At 37.5% G+C, this 17,724-nt stretch overlaps 1 protein-coding gene across 1 annotated transcript in view; it reads right to left on the minus strand.

Moving 5' to 3' along the window:
- The window catches only part of MYO3B (myosin IIIB), a 107,378-nt gene extending 91,012 nt beyond the window's left edge, over positions 1 to 16,366 (minus strand). Inside the window, exons 1-13 of the mRNA XM_066323344.1 lie at positions 16,293 to 16,366; positions 15,762 to 15,858; positions 14,759 to 14,875; positions 13,791 to 13,895; positions 11,503 to 11,586; positions 10,641 to 10,843; positions 9,544 to 9,658; positions 9,029 to 9,155; positions 8,675 to 8,885; positions 7,470 to 7,713; positions 7,081 to 7,234; positions 4,500 to 4,588; positions 2,881 to 3,010 (exon numbers count right to left, since the gene is read on the minus strand). Coding sequence (XP_066179441.1) covers positions 2,881 to 3,010; positions 4,500 to 4,588; positions 7,081 to 7,234; positions 7,470 to 7,713; positions 8,675 to 8,885; positions 9,029 to 9,155; positions 9,544 to 9,658; positions 10,641 to 10,843; positions 11,503 to 11,586; positions 13,791 to 13,895; positions 14,759 to 14,875; positions 15,762 to 15,858; positions 16,293 to 16,366 — 1,750 coding nt within the window. The remainder of the gene's footprint in view (positions 1 to 2,880; positions 3,011 to 4,499; positions 4,589 to 7,080; positions 7,235 to 7,469; positions 7,714 to 8,674; positions 8,886 to 9,028; positions 9,156 to 9,543; positions 9,659 to 10,640; positions 10,844 to 11,502; positions 11,587 to 13,790; positions 13,896 to 14,758; positions 14,876 to 15,761; positions 15,859 to 16,292) is intronic.
- Between the last annotated feature and the right edge of the window lie 1,358 nt (positions 16,367 to 17,724).

A 17,724-nucleotide genomic window follows, 5' to 3' on the forward strand; every position in this document is an offset into this window, starting at 1 on the left:
AGATGACAAAACAAGCTGTATACACTACAAAATTAGTTCCAGAATATTTAAGTTCCAATGTTTCATATGAGTAGTTGCATACTTTATTAACAGTAAGTTACTATTACAAATGTATATTTAATGTCTTGCTGTTAATTTCTGGCCCTTTAAACTGCACAGACCGCTACTGTGCAATAGAAGCATTTGTTAAGAGGGGATAAGTGTACTTGATAAATTACAGGGATTAACATGATCTTAAATTAGTAAAAGAATTTAGGTTTTTAGTATTTATTTTCTTGATGCTGCTCAGTTTTTGACAGTGGAAGATATGGCAGTTATATAAATACACTTCAAACAGAGGATCATCTCAGGGTGGGAAAGGCATGTTTTTGTTCTTTTTGGTATTTAAAGAACTACATCTTCAGTCCTTGTCAGACCCAGGATTCCAGTCTCCCATTCCCTCTCGCCTCTGGGATAGCACCACCCAGTGGCTGCGACATGTATGGGAGGCCGCTGCTTGGCAAACCCTCCTACACTGCACATTCCAGAGATAGCTGCAAGCAGATGTGAGAATGTGCTGTCATTCGTCTTCAAACAAAACACCGCAGAAGGCCCATGTCAGGTCAGGGTTACCTGGAAAGATGGAATATGGCTCCCATGCAAATGACTAATCTTTTGCATTAGTCAGTAATTGGCCAAAAGCTGGGGAAAACTGTACCAAGATTATGAATCTTAATCTGTATTTTTTCTGGTTTGCTTTAAGATTGAAGCAGGGGCAGAGTATAATGGGACATATGAACACTCGCTGTTCTTTTGTTTACAAAAGCATCTTTGTAGAAAGTTAAGAGAATAGCATTATTTTTCTTCATTGAGCAGATGAAGCAGCATTGCCAGCAATGCCTCCTTCTGTTCTCAGCCAAATCTTTCATTTATTTTGCAAGCTGCCAAAACTAAACCTGGCAACAATCTGATTTTAGAACACAGAGGCCCCAACACAGGATGTGAATGTCAATTATATCACACAGCCGGAAAAAAAGAGCAAAATCAGAAAGGCTTTTAAAAAATAAAAATTACGTAAGAGCTTTAAGCTATCCATGCACAGATGCATGTCCGCAATAATTTTTTTATCAGGATGTCCTGTACCAACTAGACAAATACTGACAACACTTAACTTGCTGTGTGCTCCTCACAGAAAGGTAAATGGAAGGAGAAAACAATTAATGTAAATAGGAAACAAGGAAGGAATGTGAGACCTAAAAAAGTAGGTAAAATACACCAGCATGGTAACTGCACATTAACTGCAATGAGAAGTATCTCTTACTGAATCTTCTATGCATCTTAGGCAAAATACTCAAGTTGAGTGCTGCCACTACTGAAAATAACTCTATGAGGCTAGAAAAATATGAATTTGCATGAAGGCATCTGCATTCTGATTTAAAAACCGCAATAAAATAAAAAGTATCTTTGTAATAATTTGGACTGATAACTGGGGCAAAGCACCTAATTGTGCTTTCGTTCTGACAATAGCTCCAAGGTATAAAACAGCTTGAAAACAGGGGTGTGGAGGCACATTGACCAGGTGTGAGCTTTCCTTCCTGCTCTGCTGGATCAGAATCTCTTTTATCAATTTAACACAGACTGAAATGGAGAGTAGTAGTAGACAGAATGATCCTTTTTGCCCCACCTGGGCACAAATCAATCCTCCATCATAAACTATATTCCCTTCCAAACTCTTTATAGCTGAAAGGAGAAGCAGATTCCTCACTGGATCCTCACGTCTCAGGGACCTCTAGAAGTGTAATTTGAAGGGGGTAATCAAAAGCCTTTCACTTACAGGAAAAATTACCCTGTAACAGGAACCTATCCTCTGTTGCATATAAACAGATATTATGGTATCAATTTTACATGTACAAAAAAAGCTACAATATAATTTTATCTCCAGATGGACTTTTTCTACACAGAAACGTCCAGAGAGGTTAAATACATCACCAGATGCTACAACTGGGTTACTGACAGTCCAGAAATTCATGGCAGAGAGCTGCTGCACAGGCACAGAATTGCACCTACAGTCCATGCACAGTAAGCCTACACAGCACTATCTAATGCATCTACCAAGTATTTCTACCTAAATATACAACCTCATCTGCATATGTCAGCTCACAATAATTTTGCAACCTAGTACAATCCACTGTATTTAGATTTAGTATTATGGTTTTCTTCTCACCCATTATGAAAAAGATGCTTTAAGAGTGTAGAAAGTATTGAGAGAAGTATTCATTTGCTGGATTGTTTGCATGGATACTGCAGAACTGTAATTTGCATATGGTACTGGCATTCTGGCATCTATCCATGGAGTAATCAAACTTCATCTTGCTGTTTTATTTAGCTACAGACCTGGCACTTTCATGGAAGTCAAAGTCAACAAGCTTTAAATCAACAGAATTACATCTAGCCTATTAATATATGGCTTTTATTATTTGTAAAAAACTATATATTACATCAATGCTTCTAAATAGATGGGTATTACCTCCAAAACACCTTGATCTACATGATATGATTTATGACCTGTAAGATGTGACACACAAGAATCCACCAACTGAGTACTGATGTTAGTAAAGGACTAAGAACTAGAAACTCACACAGTTTTAGCCTGCTCTGAGAATGAGCTCTTGCCCCACACATCTGATAACCTCCCTTTCTCTGGAGTCAGGGAAGAATCCTGCTGCACAAGATTCATAAAAGGAAATGAAATCTTGAAATCAGAGAACAAAGTGTAACAAACACTGTGGAAACGAGACATAATAAAATCATTGGAAAAAAATTGTCCAGAATCAAGTAAGAGTTTGAGAGGAACAGGTAGCTGAAGAAGTTACAACATTATCAAAGCTGTGCAGAACACACCTGTTTTTGTTAAGGGGCTAGAGAACAGCTGCTGAAGAAGTTTGTTCTCTGAAGTTCGCAACACCACCACCACGTCAGCAGGAAGAGTGTCTCTGTTCTTCTCAAGGAATGCAGAGGCATCATATAATACCTAGTGTGGAAAAACAGAATCAGAAAAGTTGACAAAAAGGGTTACCCAAAACCTACTATGTTCTTTAAAACATGAACAGTCAGGATGTAGCTTGGTCTGACAAGCTAATGAACTATCTGCAAAGGACTTAAAAGTGAACTATAGCAGTGTGTTCAGGATGTAAATTGCCTATACAGGGTACCTATATTCATAGAATACCACTGCATACCAAACTGGGTTAAATGCCTTAAATCCTGTTGTGCTATGCTCAGCCATGTCAAATGATTCTATGCATGATGCAAAACAACAAAGATACTTCATTAAAGCTTAGGATGATAATTTATGTGTGATGTAAGGAATGGTTCTCAGGTGGTCACTTTCTATTGGTTGTCTGCATCAAACCTGTGATCTCTAAATAGAACTGCTGGAGGAACAGGTTGGACGCAATGTAGGTACATTAAAACAGCTTCTCATGGCACTGAAAATCACATTAGGAAAACAAAATATTCCTCTATTTCAATTATTTTAACTGTTTTGATTAGAAATTAATGCCTGGATATTTGTATTAATATAGGAACCAGTTAATTTTTCATTTTGTTTAATTGCAGTAATTTTTAGAGCTGTTTTATTATCATGAGCAAGATTCCTCTCAAGCCCAATTTCCCTGGAGTCCATTAATTTACATAGAAATTGAATGTTCTCCAACAAAAGAAAACTGGCGAGTATTGCTTTTGTTATTTGGCCATGTGGATACAAAGAACTAACTAAAACTGTGTCAATTTTAATAGTTATTCTTAGCAAGACAGAAAGCCTGACCAAAGTTACTAGAATAAATCTTAAAATTTTGGAGTCTTATAATGATCCAGAGATGAGACTAAATCAATAACTATATAAAACATGGCTATTTTGACCCCATCCATGAACAAATATTTGGGCCTGAAATCACAAACAAAGCTCATGTTATGGTGAAAACTGGACTGTTACTCCCCATATGAAACAACACGTGAATGTGAACCTCTTAGAACAGAAATTAAATGTTACAAAGTACAAGAAAACAAGTCTACTAGCAAGTCCAAATCTTTCCAATGCACTCTATAGGATTTTAAGTTCTGTTACAGATACTGGTTTATATTGCTTTTCATGCAGATACTTTATATACACTCACACAACTACAGTGGCATTCACCTGCTGTTACCAAGCACACAGCCTGCCCTGGCTCCAGAGAGTCATCCCTTTGAAATGTCTGTAATATTGGCATTTCTGGGGCCAGGTTTCTTGCAGAAAAAAGATGCTTACTGTCTACACAGTCTGTGCAAAGGTCCTAAGGAAAGGCTCCAAAATGGACTGCTACACATAAAAATTTCAGTGTAGAGTGCATGTTTGCATAAACATTATCATTTTTTCTATTAAAAAGAAGGGGAGGGGGGAACATAAAACAGAAATTCTGGATAAAAACAAATAATGACCACACCACTGTTATTTGAACTAAATGAAAATCACATGACCTTACCTTTCCAGCATAGTGCTGAATACCAAATGACAGCTCCACTCCTTTTGGTCTCCAGAAATATTTGCATCGTAAGTTATCTTCAAATTTATCTAGACATTGAGAAAAGACATTAAGTGACCGAATAATTAGCTACAATTTTCATCCTAATTAGTTTGCTAAATTGCTGCTCAAGAAGTCAGAACTGCTATAAACATGTATTATCAGATTGGTCAGAAATACCAAGCTGTCACATTTGGACAGAACAGTTCACTTTAAACTAGCCCAGTAAGACTGTCTTTCAAACATCCCTGTTTGTGGATGCCTTTGTGCATTGAAAATGCACATGGAGTAGGAAGACCCAATGAGATGATGTGACGATTTCTCATTTTTTGCAATGAATTTACTTATGTATATGCAGGGTTTGAAGTGAGTTTATTTCTCGTACATACAAACATTCAAAACTGTGCATCTATCATGGTAAATTAAATGCCTACTATTTGTATTTTCTCTATCTTCCTTTATGCATTCATTTATCTTTGTCCATCAAGTTTTAAGGATATGTTAGGGTGCTCAGTCTGGAACTGTCTCTCATGCACCTTTGGACTTCTACTGAAAAAAAGAAACTTCTCTATAAAACCTCTTCTAAGGAGACTTTCTGCTTCCTGTGATTACCCCTAAAGAGCTGACAGAAAAAGGAACACCAGTTTCTAAGAAAAATGTCTTTTATGTCCTGTGATATATTGTAGGCTTTTTAATATTATGTAATGAAATTAATGCTGTCTGTCCAACACTGAGAGTCCAGGCAGCAATTCCTGCCTGCTGAGCTAGGGAAACAACCCTGGAAAGAAGCAGGATCCAAAGGAACCCATGTTAATAAGAATTAGTGTTTACACCGTGAAACTTGCTATTATACTAATTTACCTGAACAAGCAACTGGAGACCTGAGACCAGAATCAACTGATAACATTCTCTGTCATGCTGTGTGCATCAGAAAATATTATCAAAATGTGCTTTCTAATGTTAGAGTCCATTAATGTTTTTGTCAGGTTTTTCTTTCTATTACTGCTCAATTGAGCTTGTATTTAAAGCAAAAATAACTAAGTTTTGAATTTCTGGGGGCTGGGACAGAGTGGTGGAATTAATGATTGCCTGGCACACCTGGACAGGGCAAAATATCTCACTTTGCTGTCTGCCTGAGGGATCCTGTGCTGTGTACAGGTCAGCAGTAAGGCAAATTAGCACTGGGCCAGGGAAAGTACCTCTGGAAGGAGAAGTTCAATATTCAGCATTAACTGACTTATACAATCCACAGGGAGGCAGAAACCTTTAGCACACAGAGGAGGAGTGTCGGAGGTGCACCCTGGACTGCGCCCACCTCTGCTGTTCCAGCGCTGCAGCCTCCCGGCAGCCCCCACCGCAGCCCGCGCCGCCATCCCGCCATTGCCCCGAGCGGCCGCGCCGGGCCCGCGCCACAGCGCCCCCTGCAGGGCAAAGGGACTCGCGGCCGGCAGCCAGCGCCGCCCCCTGCCGGCCGTGCCCGGAACTACAGCAGGGACGCCGTCACCGGCGGCGGGGCGGCTCTGCGGTCACTGCCGCAGCTGTGGGTTTGTCTTCTTGCACAGACACATACGTGTGCCTGGATTAATAAACAACCGTTATCCCTTTTCCCATGTCTTTGCCTGAAAGCCCCTTAATCTCAAAGCTACAATAATTCAGAGAGAAAGAGAAATTTTCCATTCCAAAGGAAGTTCCTGCCTTCCTTGGAAGACACTTCTGTTTCAAACCAAGACAAGGAGTAGAATAAAACCATAAGGTCACTTATTCCATCTGTGACCTGAATTACAGTTTCAGCACAGCCTAGCAGTAGTGAAAACTGTATTGTACTGTACACATATTGTGCAATTTAACTGGAAACTGTTGCTTTTCTCTAACAGTTTGGGTCTCTGCAGCACATTCCATTGAAGGAGATGGAACTGTTTCACATCGCAGGGAAGAATGCAGCTCTAGTAAATAAATGCAAGACAACCGCTTTAAACATGACATGCACTGCATATTTTAAGGCTGGCACCAAAATCTGTCAAAATGTATGTAAAATATGCATGAAGACAAGCCAAAGAGCAAACCAGAAATAACACACGCTTCCTATTTATGACGAGATAATCTGGAGTGAAGCAGTATTTTCTAATTGGATAAACATGGGCCTAGGAGCCGGGGGGGGGGGTGTGTCTAAATTTTACTTTCAGCACTACTGCTACTCACAGGGTGGTCCTATAAATCCTAATATGTCCCAGCCTTCCTGTCAGTAAATGGGGATAAATACTGCCTGATGTACCCCACATACATGGACAAAACATGGGATATTTGTTTGTAATGTTGGAAAAACAGTAAGTCCTTGACACCTGATACTTAAGACAACTTTTCCAGTTTGAAAATGATAGAAAACATGCAAGCAGAGAAAAGTGATGAAAAATATACTTAGAATGTCAAATGAAATGACAGAGCCTCAGGACAACTAGGGTAGGAAAACTTGAATAAAGATGACATTTCACTTAGAATACATTTGTCATTCCCAGACCTTCCCCAGAGTTTTACTTGCACATACCAACTAAAGTTACGTCTGTCGCCTGAGGAAATCGACTTTCTTCATCTAGCAGAGACAGGAGACCCATGGGTTTCTGAAGGAACATATCTAGAAGTGGACGGTTGTCCTCATACTCCACTGCAGTGGCATCAATTCCCTCACTCTGATATTCCATCTACAAAAGTCACCAGCACACTTTTAATACTGGAACAGTAAAAGCAACGTCGTCATTAGAGCATTTATGATGCACAGCAATGCTCTACAGGCCTCAACAACATTATTTACAAAACTTCAACAGAAAATGTCATTATCTCACATTTAAATCACATAATCATTTTATAAAGTACTCCTGGATATGATTATGGTGTAGAACACTGGATTCAGCTAGACCTCAACAGAGTTGAATTTACCTGCTCCAATGCAAAGATATGTTGATTGAAATAAAACTGGATCTGTTCATTAGCAATATTTATGCACAGCTGTTCAAAAGAATTTCTTGTGAAGTTCTCAAATCCAAATATGTCTAGTATCCCAACATTCATCCCACTTTCAGCATTGCTGCACAGGAAAATAGAAACAAAATTCAATATGGGCAACACCAAGTTAAAATAAAAATTAACTTTGTAATTAAGACTGCATGACTGATTCACTCTGCTGCAAAAATAAAGGAGGAAATGTCTCAACCTAAGACTACTTGTGCATTATTATGATTTTTGTTTTCCACTTGCTTCTTGGAAATTTCCATCAAGAAAGCAGGAAAATCATAGGTACAAAGTAACAGACAGCTATCAGCCATATTGAAACAAGGGGTTTCATTAGGCAGATCCCAAACAAAATCTACTGTCTGCTCCTCCAGGCAGAGAGAAGGTGTCAAGGTTTAACAGTATGTTTTTGCTACACTCATTCAGAAGGGTAATTACCAACTCTGCTGCTGCTACAAGCTGGACTGTTAAAAGTCCATGTGCTAACTCAGGTACACTCAGTCACTACCAGAACAGCATGAAATGGATGAGAATTTGTCTACATGACACAGTGAAGTAGCAAGGAGAGATCTCAGATCAGAGGCATTTTCACATCACTTGAGAGGTTCCCTTGTTTCTGAAATCTCTACAGCTTCTTCAAAAGATCAAACCAGACAGATCAGTGCCTGGCAATGAAATCATAAGGATGCACAATATAATGTTTCTGTAATTATAAAAAAAAATAATAATCACATCTCAAGTACCAGCACTAATAACAATCTGAAATCTGCATTTATTACTTGCTTACAAAAGCAGGTGGACTGTGAATAAATCCTGAAGATTTTCAGTGTAATTCCATTATTTATCAGCCTTCTGTATGATTTTCATGTTCACTACATATTTTTAAAAAATTTGTACAGCACTTCAACCACCCAATTTCCACTGCCTTCAGTAGCTAAATTCTATTCAGCTCTTTGAAAATGATGGGCTTAATGTCCTGGAAACAGGATTCAGTATCACAGCATGAAAGCCATTTTGAAGCCTTAGCCAAAATAAACAGAGCACTCCTTCTGCGAAATCAAAAATATACAAATGGATGAACCCATCAGACATATGCACAGTAAGTACACATGATTCAGTGATGTGTAACTTGCCATATATTTTTATCTGGCTGAAGCAGCGTATTAATACGATTTACAATCCAGCTGAAGAGCCGGCCATAAAGGGCTTTAGACATGGCATCTCGCACGTCCGCTGCCTTGTCCACTGTGTTCGTCCGGATAATTGTCTCCCCCCGGGTTACAACGCAGTGGGAGGTCAGGGCCTCTTGCAGTTCTTCTGACCCAATGCTTAGTAGTGCAGCAGCTAAAAGACAGTGGAAAAAGACACACAACTGTGATTGTGAAGTGGAAATCACCAGCACTGGTCAACTGCTGCCATGAGCTAGAGACTATTACAAATAGAGTCAAATTGCATGTACAGAACTGACAACGTCAAAAAGTATATACCATTATCTAAGGCTTCTGGGTTAGGAACTTCACTTTTATCTGTTTGGTGTTGAGAAGAAATGGCAGCAAACTCAATATTTCCGGTATTTAAGATGCCAGTCAGTATTCTGTACACTGAGTACACTTCCTGAAAAAGATGACAAGAAGCACTTTTAAGGAATTCAGTTAGATACACACATCATATTTAGGCTATGAAAGAAAAACATGGGCACAGGAATGGATATTAAAGCTTGTAGCTTCCTCTGAAACCTCTGAGTTCTACAAGCAATAGAAGAAGTAAGCTTACAAGTAAGCTTCTATTTACAGAAGTAATAGTGCAACAGAATTGCCTGAGTACTAACTGGTACCTCAGGCTGGTCATGCCTGACTGGGGGTTATGCTTTCACAACTCACTTCCATCATAACAAGAGATTTTGTGGCTCACAAAATCTTGAACATCCATAAAACCAAAGGGCAGAATTGGAGGTGGTTTTCCTAAATAAGGTCAATAATGGTTTAGCAACTGAATCTCTTACCTCATCAGTAAATCCTATAATTCTAAAACAATGCTGAATTGCTTCAAATTGTCTTCCATAGGAATCCTTAGTAACAATATCATGCATTACTCTTCCAGTTTCATTATCAATATATCTAAACAGAGTGGGAGAAAAAAAGCATCACACTACCATGTATATCAATACAAGTTCCAGTGACTTAAATGTAAGTACCTCAGTAACTGAAAAGAACATTTATCTCAACAACTTTCAATTATATAGTCTGATGTTAATTCATAAGAAGCTTTTGTTTCTGTTGCATTAACATCTGCTTATTCTTTGTTAATGTCTAATAATGTTACCAACATTTCACACACATTCCCTCACCCAGCTACAGATCAGATGCACCCAAAGTACAAACACCAATTAAAACCCTCCAAAGCATATTCTGGATTCTTCCTAAACCTGACGCATTATGGTAAGAAAGCATAAGGAGGGTTGTCTGCATTTGAAAGTGTGACAAAATATCTACATAATGAGCTTGGTTCTTCCTCCTCCTGTTTTAATAATTCCACTTCTCAAACAAATCCAAATAATTTAATGCCTTAGTGTCCATCTTCTTCTCACCTTGCGAGGATTAAAAAAGATCTTTAAGGAATGGAGAAGGATTAAGAGAGATTTTAAGGCATCATACTGAAAGCGAGTGCTGATCAATAGGTAATTACAATGAGCAGTTAAAACAAGTGAGCGATAGTTACCTAGGAGGCTTTTGATCAGGAAGTCTATATTCAGAAAGTTTCTTCTGATGATAAAGGCCAGCATAAATATAATAAAATATATGGAAATTTTTTTCTCCCCTGGAAAAAAAAGTATCCTTTTAAAGCACCTGCATTTATTCTTGTGGCATCTTGTAAAATGAATGTAAAAGTAGTTCTTAAAATTAACTCACACAACACTTCCCCAAAGAACTAAGTGGCTCTGGGTTCCACTCCAAAAGGACTACTTTTGTTGTCATAGCACTATACAAAGGATTATTTTTTAGCAGAATACAGAAAACTATCTAAAGTGCAGAATTTTTGATAATTAAATCAATTCAAACACTACATAAATGCCATAGGACAGACAATTAATATACCTACACAGCCTGTTTTATGACCCTTGATTTTTCAAGTAGATATTCAGAAATCTTTGCCCCCATTACAGCTCCTGTAGGTGTAAACATCATTTCCAGATATTTTCCAAAGCGACTTGAGTTGTCATTGATGGCAGTGCAGGCATTTCCAAATGCTTCAACCAGAGGATTCACCTGAAGAATTTTCTCACGCAAAGTACGGTTATTGGCCTTGACAGAAGAGACACAAATCAGAATGACAATTAAAAGAATATAATGCTTACCCCCAATCCAATTCTTGCTCCAGAAACAAAGAATCCTTTTCTTATGCGAACCTTTCTACTTCTACAAGAGGTCCAATAAACTTGTAAGAAAATCTCTCACAGGTAGCAAAATACAGATTCTTCTTTTCTGACATTGTTCCACCTTTGACTTTTTTTTGTAATTAGGCAGGAGCACCAAAACCACAGGAGGCTAAAGATGTCTACTCAGGGTTAAGCTGACATAGTTCATTTTCCTATTATTTTGTGCTAATAGCATTACTCATAACATTTAAAAGTGTAAGAGCTTCTAAGATTAGAGCCACAGTAGTATTTGTTATTCTTTATTGTGTAAATAAACACTGTTATATGTGATAGACACTGCACATAACTACAGGTACTGAATACTCAGAATCTGGCACCTTCTCTTAAAAAATCTATTGACTGGCTTGGTGTGAATCATACCCTTGCATGTTGATTCCATACTCTCAAATGCATGATTACTATGTCCCTAGATCAAGTGTGACAATTCACATGAACAGCTTTAAGTATTAAAGATTAAATAAAGTGAACATTAGGATAGGGTTGGGAGGATTTCTTCATAATTTTACATAATTGGCTAGGAAATACCTTTCCCAAGAAGGTCAAATGTTGGACGATCAGATGGGCACTTTCTGTCTTTCCAGCACCACTTTCCCCACTGATGATAATGCACTGAACACACAAAACAAAATATTTAAGTGCATAGCTCACCACATGGTTGATTTCTGCTATTACTACTCCCACCTGTAATTTCATGTTTAGTACCAAAACTACAGAATACTTTAAGGTCAACTCCCTTCTGAAAGGAGAGATCATCAAAGGCTCAGTGTAGGAATTTATTCCCTAGATTACTAAAATGCATCTTGCAATGCCTGATCCCAAGGTGCGTGTGTGAAGCAGTGACTGAGTTTTGAAGGGCTAGAACACATAAACAAGTGACCATGTCTCAGCTCACTGCACTGACTTCATACGAATTAACATGAATCACAGCTGTTTTTAACACACTGACCAAAATTTGCTCTGAAAAATCATCTTAAGTAATAGATCCTGTGTAGAGAGGCTATTCTGTAGGTGATGATGATGTCCAAGCTAGAACAGCAATCCAGCACCTAAACATTTCAGCAAAATGTGCATCTGTTCACTGGGTGATTCTGGGAGAACACATCCACCTTCTTCCTGTGTCAGTGGTCCTTAACACATGGTATTTTATAGGCTGTTCAAAAGGCTTCCAGACTCAAGAGATTACCTAGAATGGTCTAAATCACTTTCCTTCTCTCTCTTGTTATGCTTCATGGGCAAAATGGAAGTTGAAAGCCAGTTCTCTCCTGAACACTGTGGACCATAGAAAGCTTCAATTCTAACAGCATTTATTATTTACCTTCTTTTCTCATTTATTCTACAGACCACCAGTAAAAATATTATTCTACTTAAAGTTCAGTATCAACTGACATATAGTTAAAATATTAACACTGAACAGTCGCACAGTTTCACAGATTTTTATGCAAACATCTGAAAACTATTTGCATGATATTTTGTGTGACTAGGGAAGTCATGCACAACAGTTTACATAGTTAAGGCCCATGAGCTCTTGTAGAATTGGTCAGAACTTGACTATTGCTTCAAGAAAAATAGTTGGCTAAAGCAAACTTCAAGCTTCACAGGAAAAGGAAAAAAAAAAAAAGAGAAAGCTCGATGGATAAAACAAAGAGAATCCATACATTTTCAGTCTGGCTACAGTGCTTATCTGGTGCACCTTTATGAGAAGAACCAGCGTAACACTGGCCAGGTAACAGAGATAAACAAGCTCCTGTAATACTTCACAAACAGAAAACAGGAAACTGATTTAGATCTGAATAAAGATTTCCAAAAGAGGTACAAAACATATAATATTAAAGATGCACAAAGTTAGCCCGATGAGCTGATGTAATTACCTATCTTTTTCCTCAGACAACAAGTTCTCACATATGTTACTCGACACGAGTACTTGTTTTGTTTAATGCCTCCATCAAAGAACATGTAAGTCATTAACGTAGTATTAACCATCTCCTGGGCCAGCGTACTTTCATATAACCAGTAAAACTCCTGTTTTCCTCCTCTTCAATGTGTCTTTTATTTGTTTTATTTTCTTCACATTTTCTGATTTGAGGTTTTTCATTATTTTGTTCTGTTTTTGTGAATTTAAAAAATATTTTCTATTAATTTTTGTGTGATGTGCAGGGTAAAATCAGGAGGATTTTATAAACAAAAATAATTATCAGCCTTCAGTATTCATGTACACACAGCACATCAGATTGGAAAGATATGAAGTTATAATATTAAGAATGCAGTAAAATCTTCTACAGAATGGTATTTTATTCTCATTAAAATCATTGCTACATAATTGGATTTGTGTCCTGATTACATTTATAATAGACTCACAAGAATTTGCTAATAGTTCCTATTTTTTGTGACTTTGTGTCTTTTTGCAACAGAAAAGTGATTCAAACTCTGTTAATCTGCTATGGCATTGAGAATGCTCTATTTTACACAAGTGTAAATTATTGAAATAACCTAAGTCAAGACAGGCCTAGAATCAGAGTGTGCAGCAATACTTCATTGCTGGAGTCAACAGCCAGGACTTCATGGGTGTCCAGGAAACTACGTTGGTCAGGTGTCTCCATCACCTTATTTGACCTTCAGTCCCTTTCATATCACTGTGTCCTCTTCAGAACTCCCAAATATGATCAGATTTCTACTCTGGTTCTGCTAATTTAGGAATAAAAGTCTTAAAGAAAAAAAATTCCAAAATACAACACAGCAGAACATTATTCACAGCCCTGCAGCACCATGGCAGTATTATTAATATAAAACCTGAACCAAAGTGAGCAGATCCTTACCTGATCCTTGCTGAATGTAACCATGCTTTGGTAGGCAGCATCTGCAGAGGCAAATATGTGGGGGGGATTTGATGAACGCTTCACACCATGGTAAAGCTTGGAGAACTAAATTTAAAGAAATACACACAATAGTTAAAATACACAGCTTAGGTAAATAATTAAGAACTGAAAAGAAGACAGTGACTATCATCTGCCTGTTCACCAGGAAGAGGTTGTGTGCTATACCACAGAATTACCAGTGAATCACCTGGAACAGAAGTGGTAATTCTTGGTACTGCCTAATCTCCAGAACACAAATTACAACACTCAGAATGCATGCTGATGCTTCCCACACAAGGCAATGAAGGGAACTGTATCACAAGGAAGAGATTTTCAAACACAAGCCTTCGATCAAGGAAATAACCAATTTATACAGAAGAAATTTGCAGTGAATCTGAATTCTGGTCCCCTATCTGAAGCCCTGATTTAGGCATCCATGGAGACTAAGTTATTTCTAGCTCCATGCCTCTTCATATCTGTAGGGAACTGAAGTGGCCTTTATGTTTACAGTATTTGATTCATTTGTTTCTTTTAAACCAGACCTGATGGCACAGGACATGTAATAACCCTCAGTCAGAGCAATTCTTCTTCTTCACCAAGCAGAAACCTCATCACGAGGAGGTTCATAAAACCATCTTCTGCTTCCCAGAAGAAAGCCCTAAATGTTAGACAAGAGGCACAGCTGTGCCTGGGGTAATCTCTGTCCCTCCTGTGCAATTTGTGCCTCCAAGAAGTGAAGGAAATCAAATGAAACCAAATTTAACAAACAAAACAATACAAAATAAATTTTTAGCCACACTGTTCTGGAAAAAGAAAAGGCTGAGGTTTAGTCTGTGCTCCTAACTTCCAGCATCATCAAAGTATTTTAGCTAGTGGTGTTAATATAAAATGTAAAGCAACTTCCATCTTCAGCTTGGAATCTCTCTTACCTGGGGAGAATAAATGCTGAGATTCTGGAAGGGGTTCAAGGCTATTAAAATGTCTCCAACATAAGTATAAATCTGTAAGTCAGCATAACGTTTTTGCAGCTGATGGATAATTGTATCCTGAGAAGATTACAGAAAGTTTGATAGTTATACAACATTTTCCATTTAGGAAGATTTTTGTACATATACAGAGAACACTGTTTAAGAAATACTTATTGTAAGTGTTTCTAATTATATTTTAAATGTCAAACTCACAAAATCAAATATTTTCAAAATTCTTGCTACTGTCATAAAACTAAGTTAAATGGCAACTCCTAATTGCAAATTAGAGTATTTTCTTTTATTGGCCTGAGAAGTAAATCTTCTGAAGAGAAAATGGTGGTACACATTATTGCTGCACTTCCATAGAGCAAATGGTACATTTCCATTTAATTGTTTTTATTTGGCCATGAAACAAGGATAATAATTTTTCAAGGATTAAATTTTAAGTGTGGTAAAAGACTGTTTAAACAGGACACTAGCACAATTTAGTATTACGTTTTTTCCTTGCTGGCATGTAATTTAAGGATTATCAACACAAAAATTTACAGATACTCGGCAAATAGGTGATACAGTGAAATTTGAAATGGATAGTTTTATCACTTTTTATTCAGAAGCAGCAGATAACACATTATGCTATCTAAATCAATTACTTTAAAAAAACCCACTTTAATCTAGATATTTATGACTTAGCATTTTAAGAAACTCATAAAAATTATTTAAACTAGCAACATTCATAATTAAGTTTTCCCACATAACAGTGTTCACTGCTACTACTTTTATGATGCTATATACATTAAAGAAATGAGGGCAGCAGATTAGTCACGTGAGAATTCCTTTGCCTTGGTGAGACAAAAGGTTGCAAGAAGGAAATATTTTCATTCTGCTAAGAGATGCCTAAAAATCAGAAATAAGCAAAAAACGTGAGGCACAATTGTCAAAAGCTGCTATTTAGACAGTACAGTACCTCATTGAGAACTTCTAGATTTACCAGATCGTCATCTAGAGAGTACTTGTCAGCTCTGTCCACATGGTAAGGTCTTCTCGTATGTATTCGTTCATGCCTGGAAGTTGCCAGTGGAGCACCAGTGTTATTAAAGTGTATTAGAGACAGCAAACATTAAGATGCAAAGGAAGTCGTGGGTGAATGTTTCTGTCATGCAGAAACACAGGCATGCTCTCTGAAATGTATAATTTGCTTGTGATATCCTTTTATAAAAGCAATAGATCAGCTTGCTGTCCAGTGTTTTCTCTTTCACAACATATAACCCTATGTATTTATCAATGTTCAGCAAAGATTCACTACTTACAGACTTGCTAGTCCTCACGCACACTCAGTAAACTAAAAAAAATTCTTCCTCTTTTCCCTCCCCTCCTTGCTCTAAGTTAATAAACTACCACTCAGTTTAATTAAATGCTACCCCCACGTGCCCAGCCGTAGTACTGTCATCTAAAGAAGTTATTAGAAGCAGTAAGTAGTATAAAATCCTACTGTTACCTTGATGTATGCCAAAGTGCCTCCTCAGATGACCCTAGATGTGGCCCAAAATGTTTTTGAACCACAGCTGCCATCAGACTCTAAACTGTATGGATGTTCAGTCGGCTTGTCTCCAGAGATTTAAGCCACACAACAAGCAGCAGAGACAAACTGTCACATAACCCCTTTATAATCAGATTATACTGAAGGAATCTTTGAAAATGCAGTGTATATGATTTTAAACAACACATCATGTTGAAACGGGAACAAATAAAGAGGCTGTAACATGTCTTCCACAGAGGGTGTGAAATATGAATGCTGTAAGTGCAACTAGGCTTTTCTTTACAACAAACATAATCAAAGCATAGTAGAAGGACACCCACCGAGATACAGTCTGCATCCTGCTGAGTAACATTTAGCATTGATCCTCAGTGACAGTCCTTGACAGATTGTTTTTGCATTGGTTGCCATGTAGAAAGTAACAGTCACATGATCAAGCATCCCAAAACAAGGCTAAATATTATATCAAGCACTAACAGAACAGTACCATAACTTGGTGGGAAACACTTATTTATCTATAATGCTCAAGGTTAATACGAAGATATAGCAGGTTTCTTTAATTGTATCTTCATAAGCTCTTGGAATCCTTTTTTAAAAATTAACAGTGAGGCATTTGCATTTCTCTCCTTTATGAACACTTCGATATTTCAAGCTAATCAGCTTTCATTCAGTAAAGAGAATGTTTTCATATCCAAGAGCATCATCAGAAGAATTACTGCAAGGAAAGCCTCTAATAAATAGGAAGGAGAAGAGTGTTAGCCATGAGTACAGCTTCCCTGATGATTGTGAATCACACTAAATGATCATATTTTTCTTATGTCTATTTTTATTAATTTTGCTCATTTCCTTTTGGCTACTCAATGAGTTCCAGAAAATGATTCTTCAATGGCTTATTTGAATTGTAACTAAATAAAACCATGCAAACTGTTTTGTCAGCTAGGAAATGAAACAGGGGGAAGACAGCAGGTTTTGCTGACAGTCCCACTACATTCCCACAGACGGTAATTTGCTTTATGTTGTACATATGAAGCAATAAAAGAAGAACACAAGAAGACAAATAAGAAGCTATGAAAGAAAAATTGTTATAGTGGGTATTATTTCCTGTGGGCAGCATGGTGACCATTTTAATTTGTTCAAAATTCCATTCAAATAAATCTTCCATTTCCTGGTCTTAAATTACGTATTGGGGCTGGTGGGTTTTTTTGTTTTGTTTTGGTTTTGTGTTTGTTTTTTTTGTTTGTTTTTTGTTTTAATCACTATATGCAAGAATATTACACTTTGCTGACAAGCCAGATCCTCAAAGGAGTAAGAATGCATGATGTACTACTAGGGTTTTAAAATGTTGTTTCCCTTTCAAACCAGGATTCAACCTCTTATTTTACTGCATAGAAAA

Source organism: Sylvia atricapilla, chromosome 7 (assembly GCF_009819655.1).
Source record: "Sylvia atricapilla isolate bSylAtr1 chromosome 7, bSylAtr1.pri, whole genome shotgun sequence".
In the NCBI taxonomy this organism is placed as follows: domain Eukaryota; kingdom Metazoa; phylum Chordata; class Aves; order Passeriformes; family Sylviidae; genus Sylvia; species Sylvia atricapilla.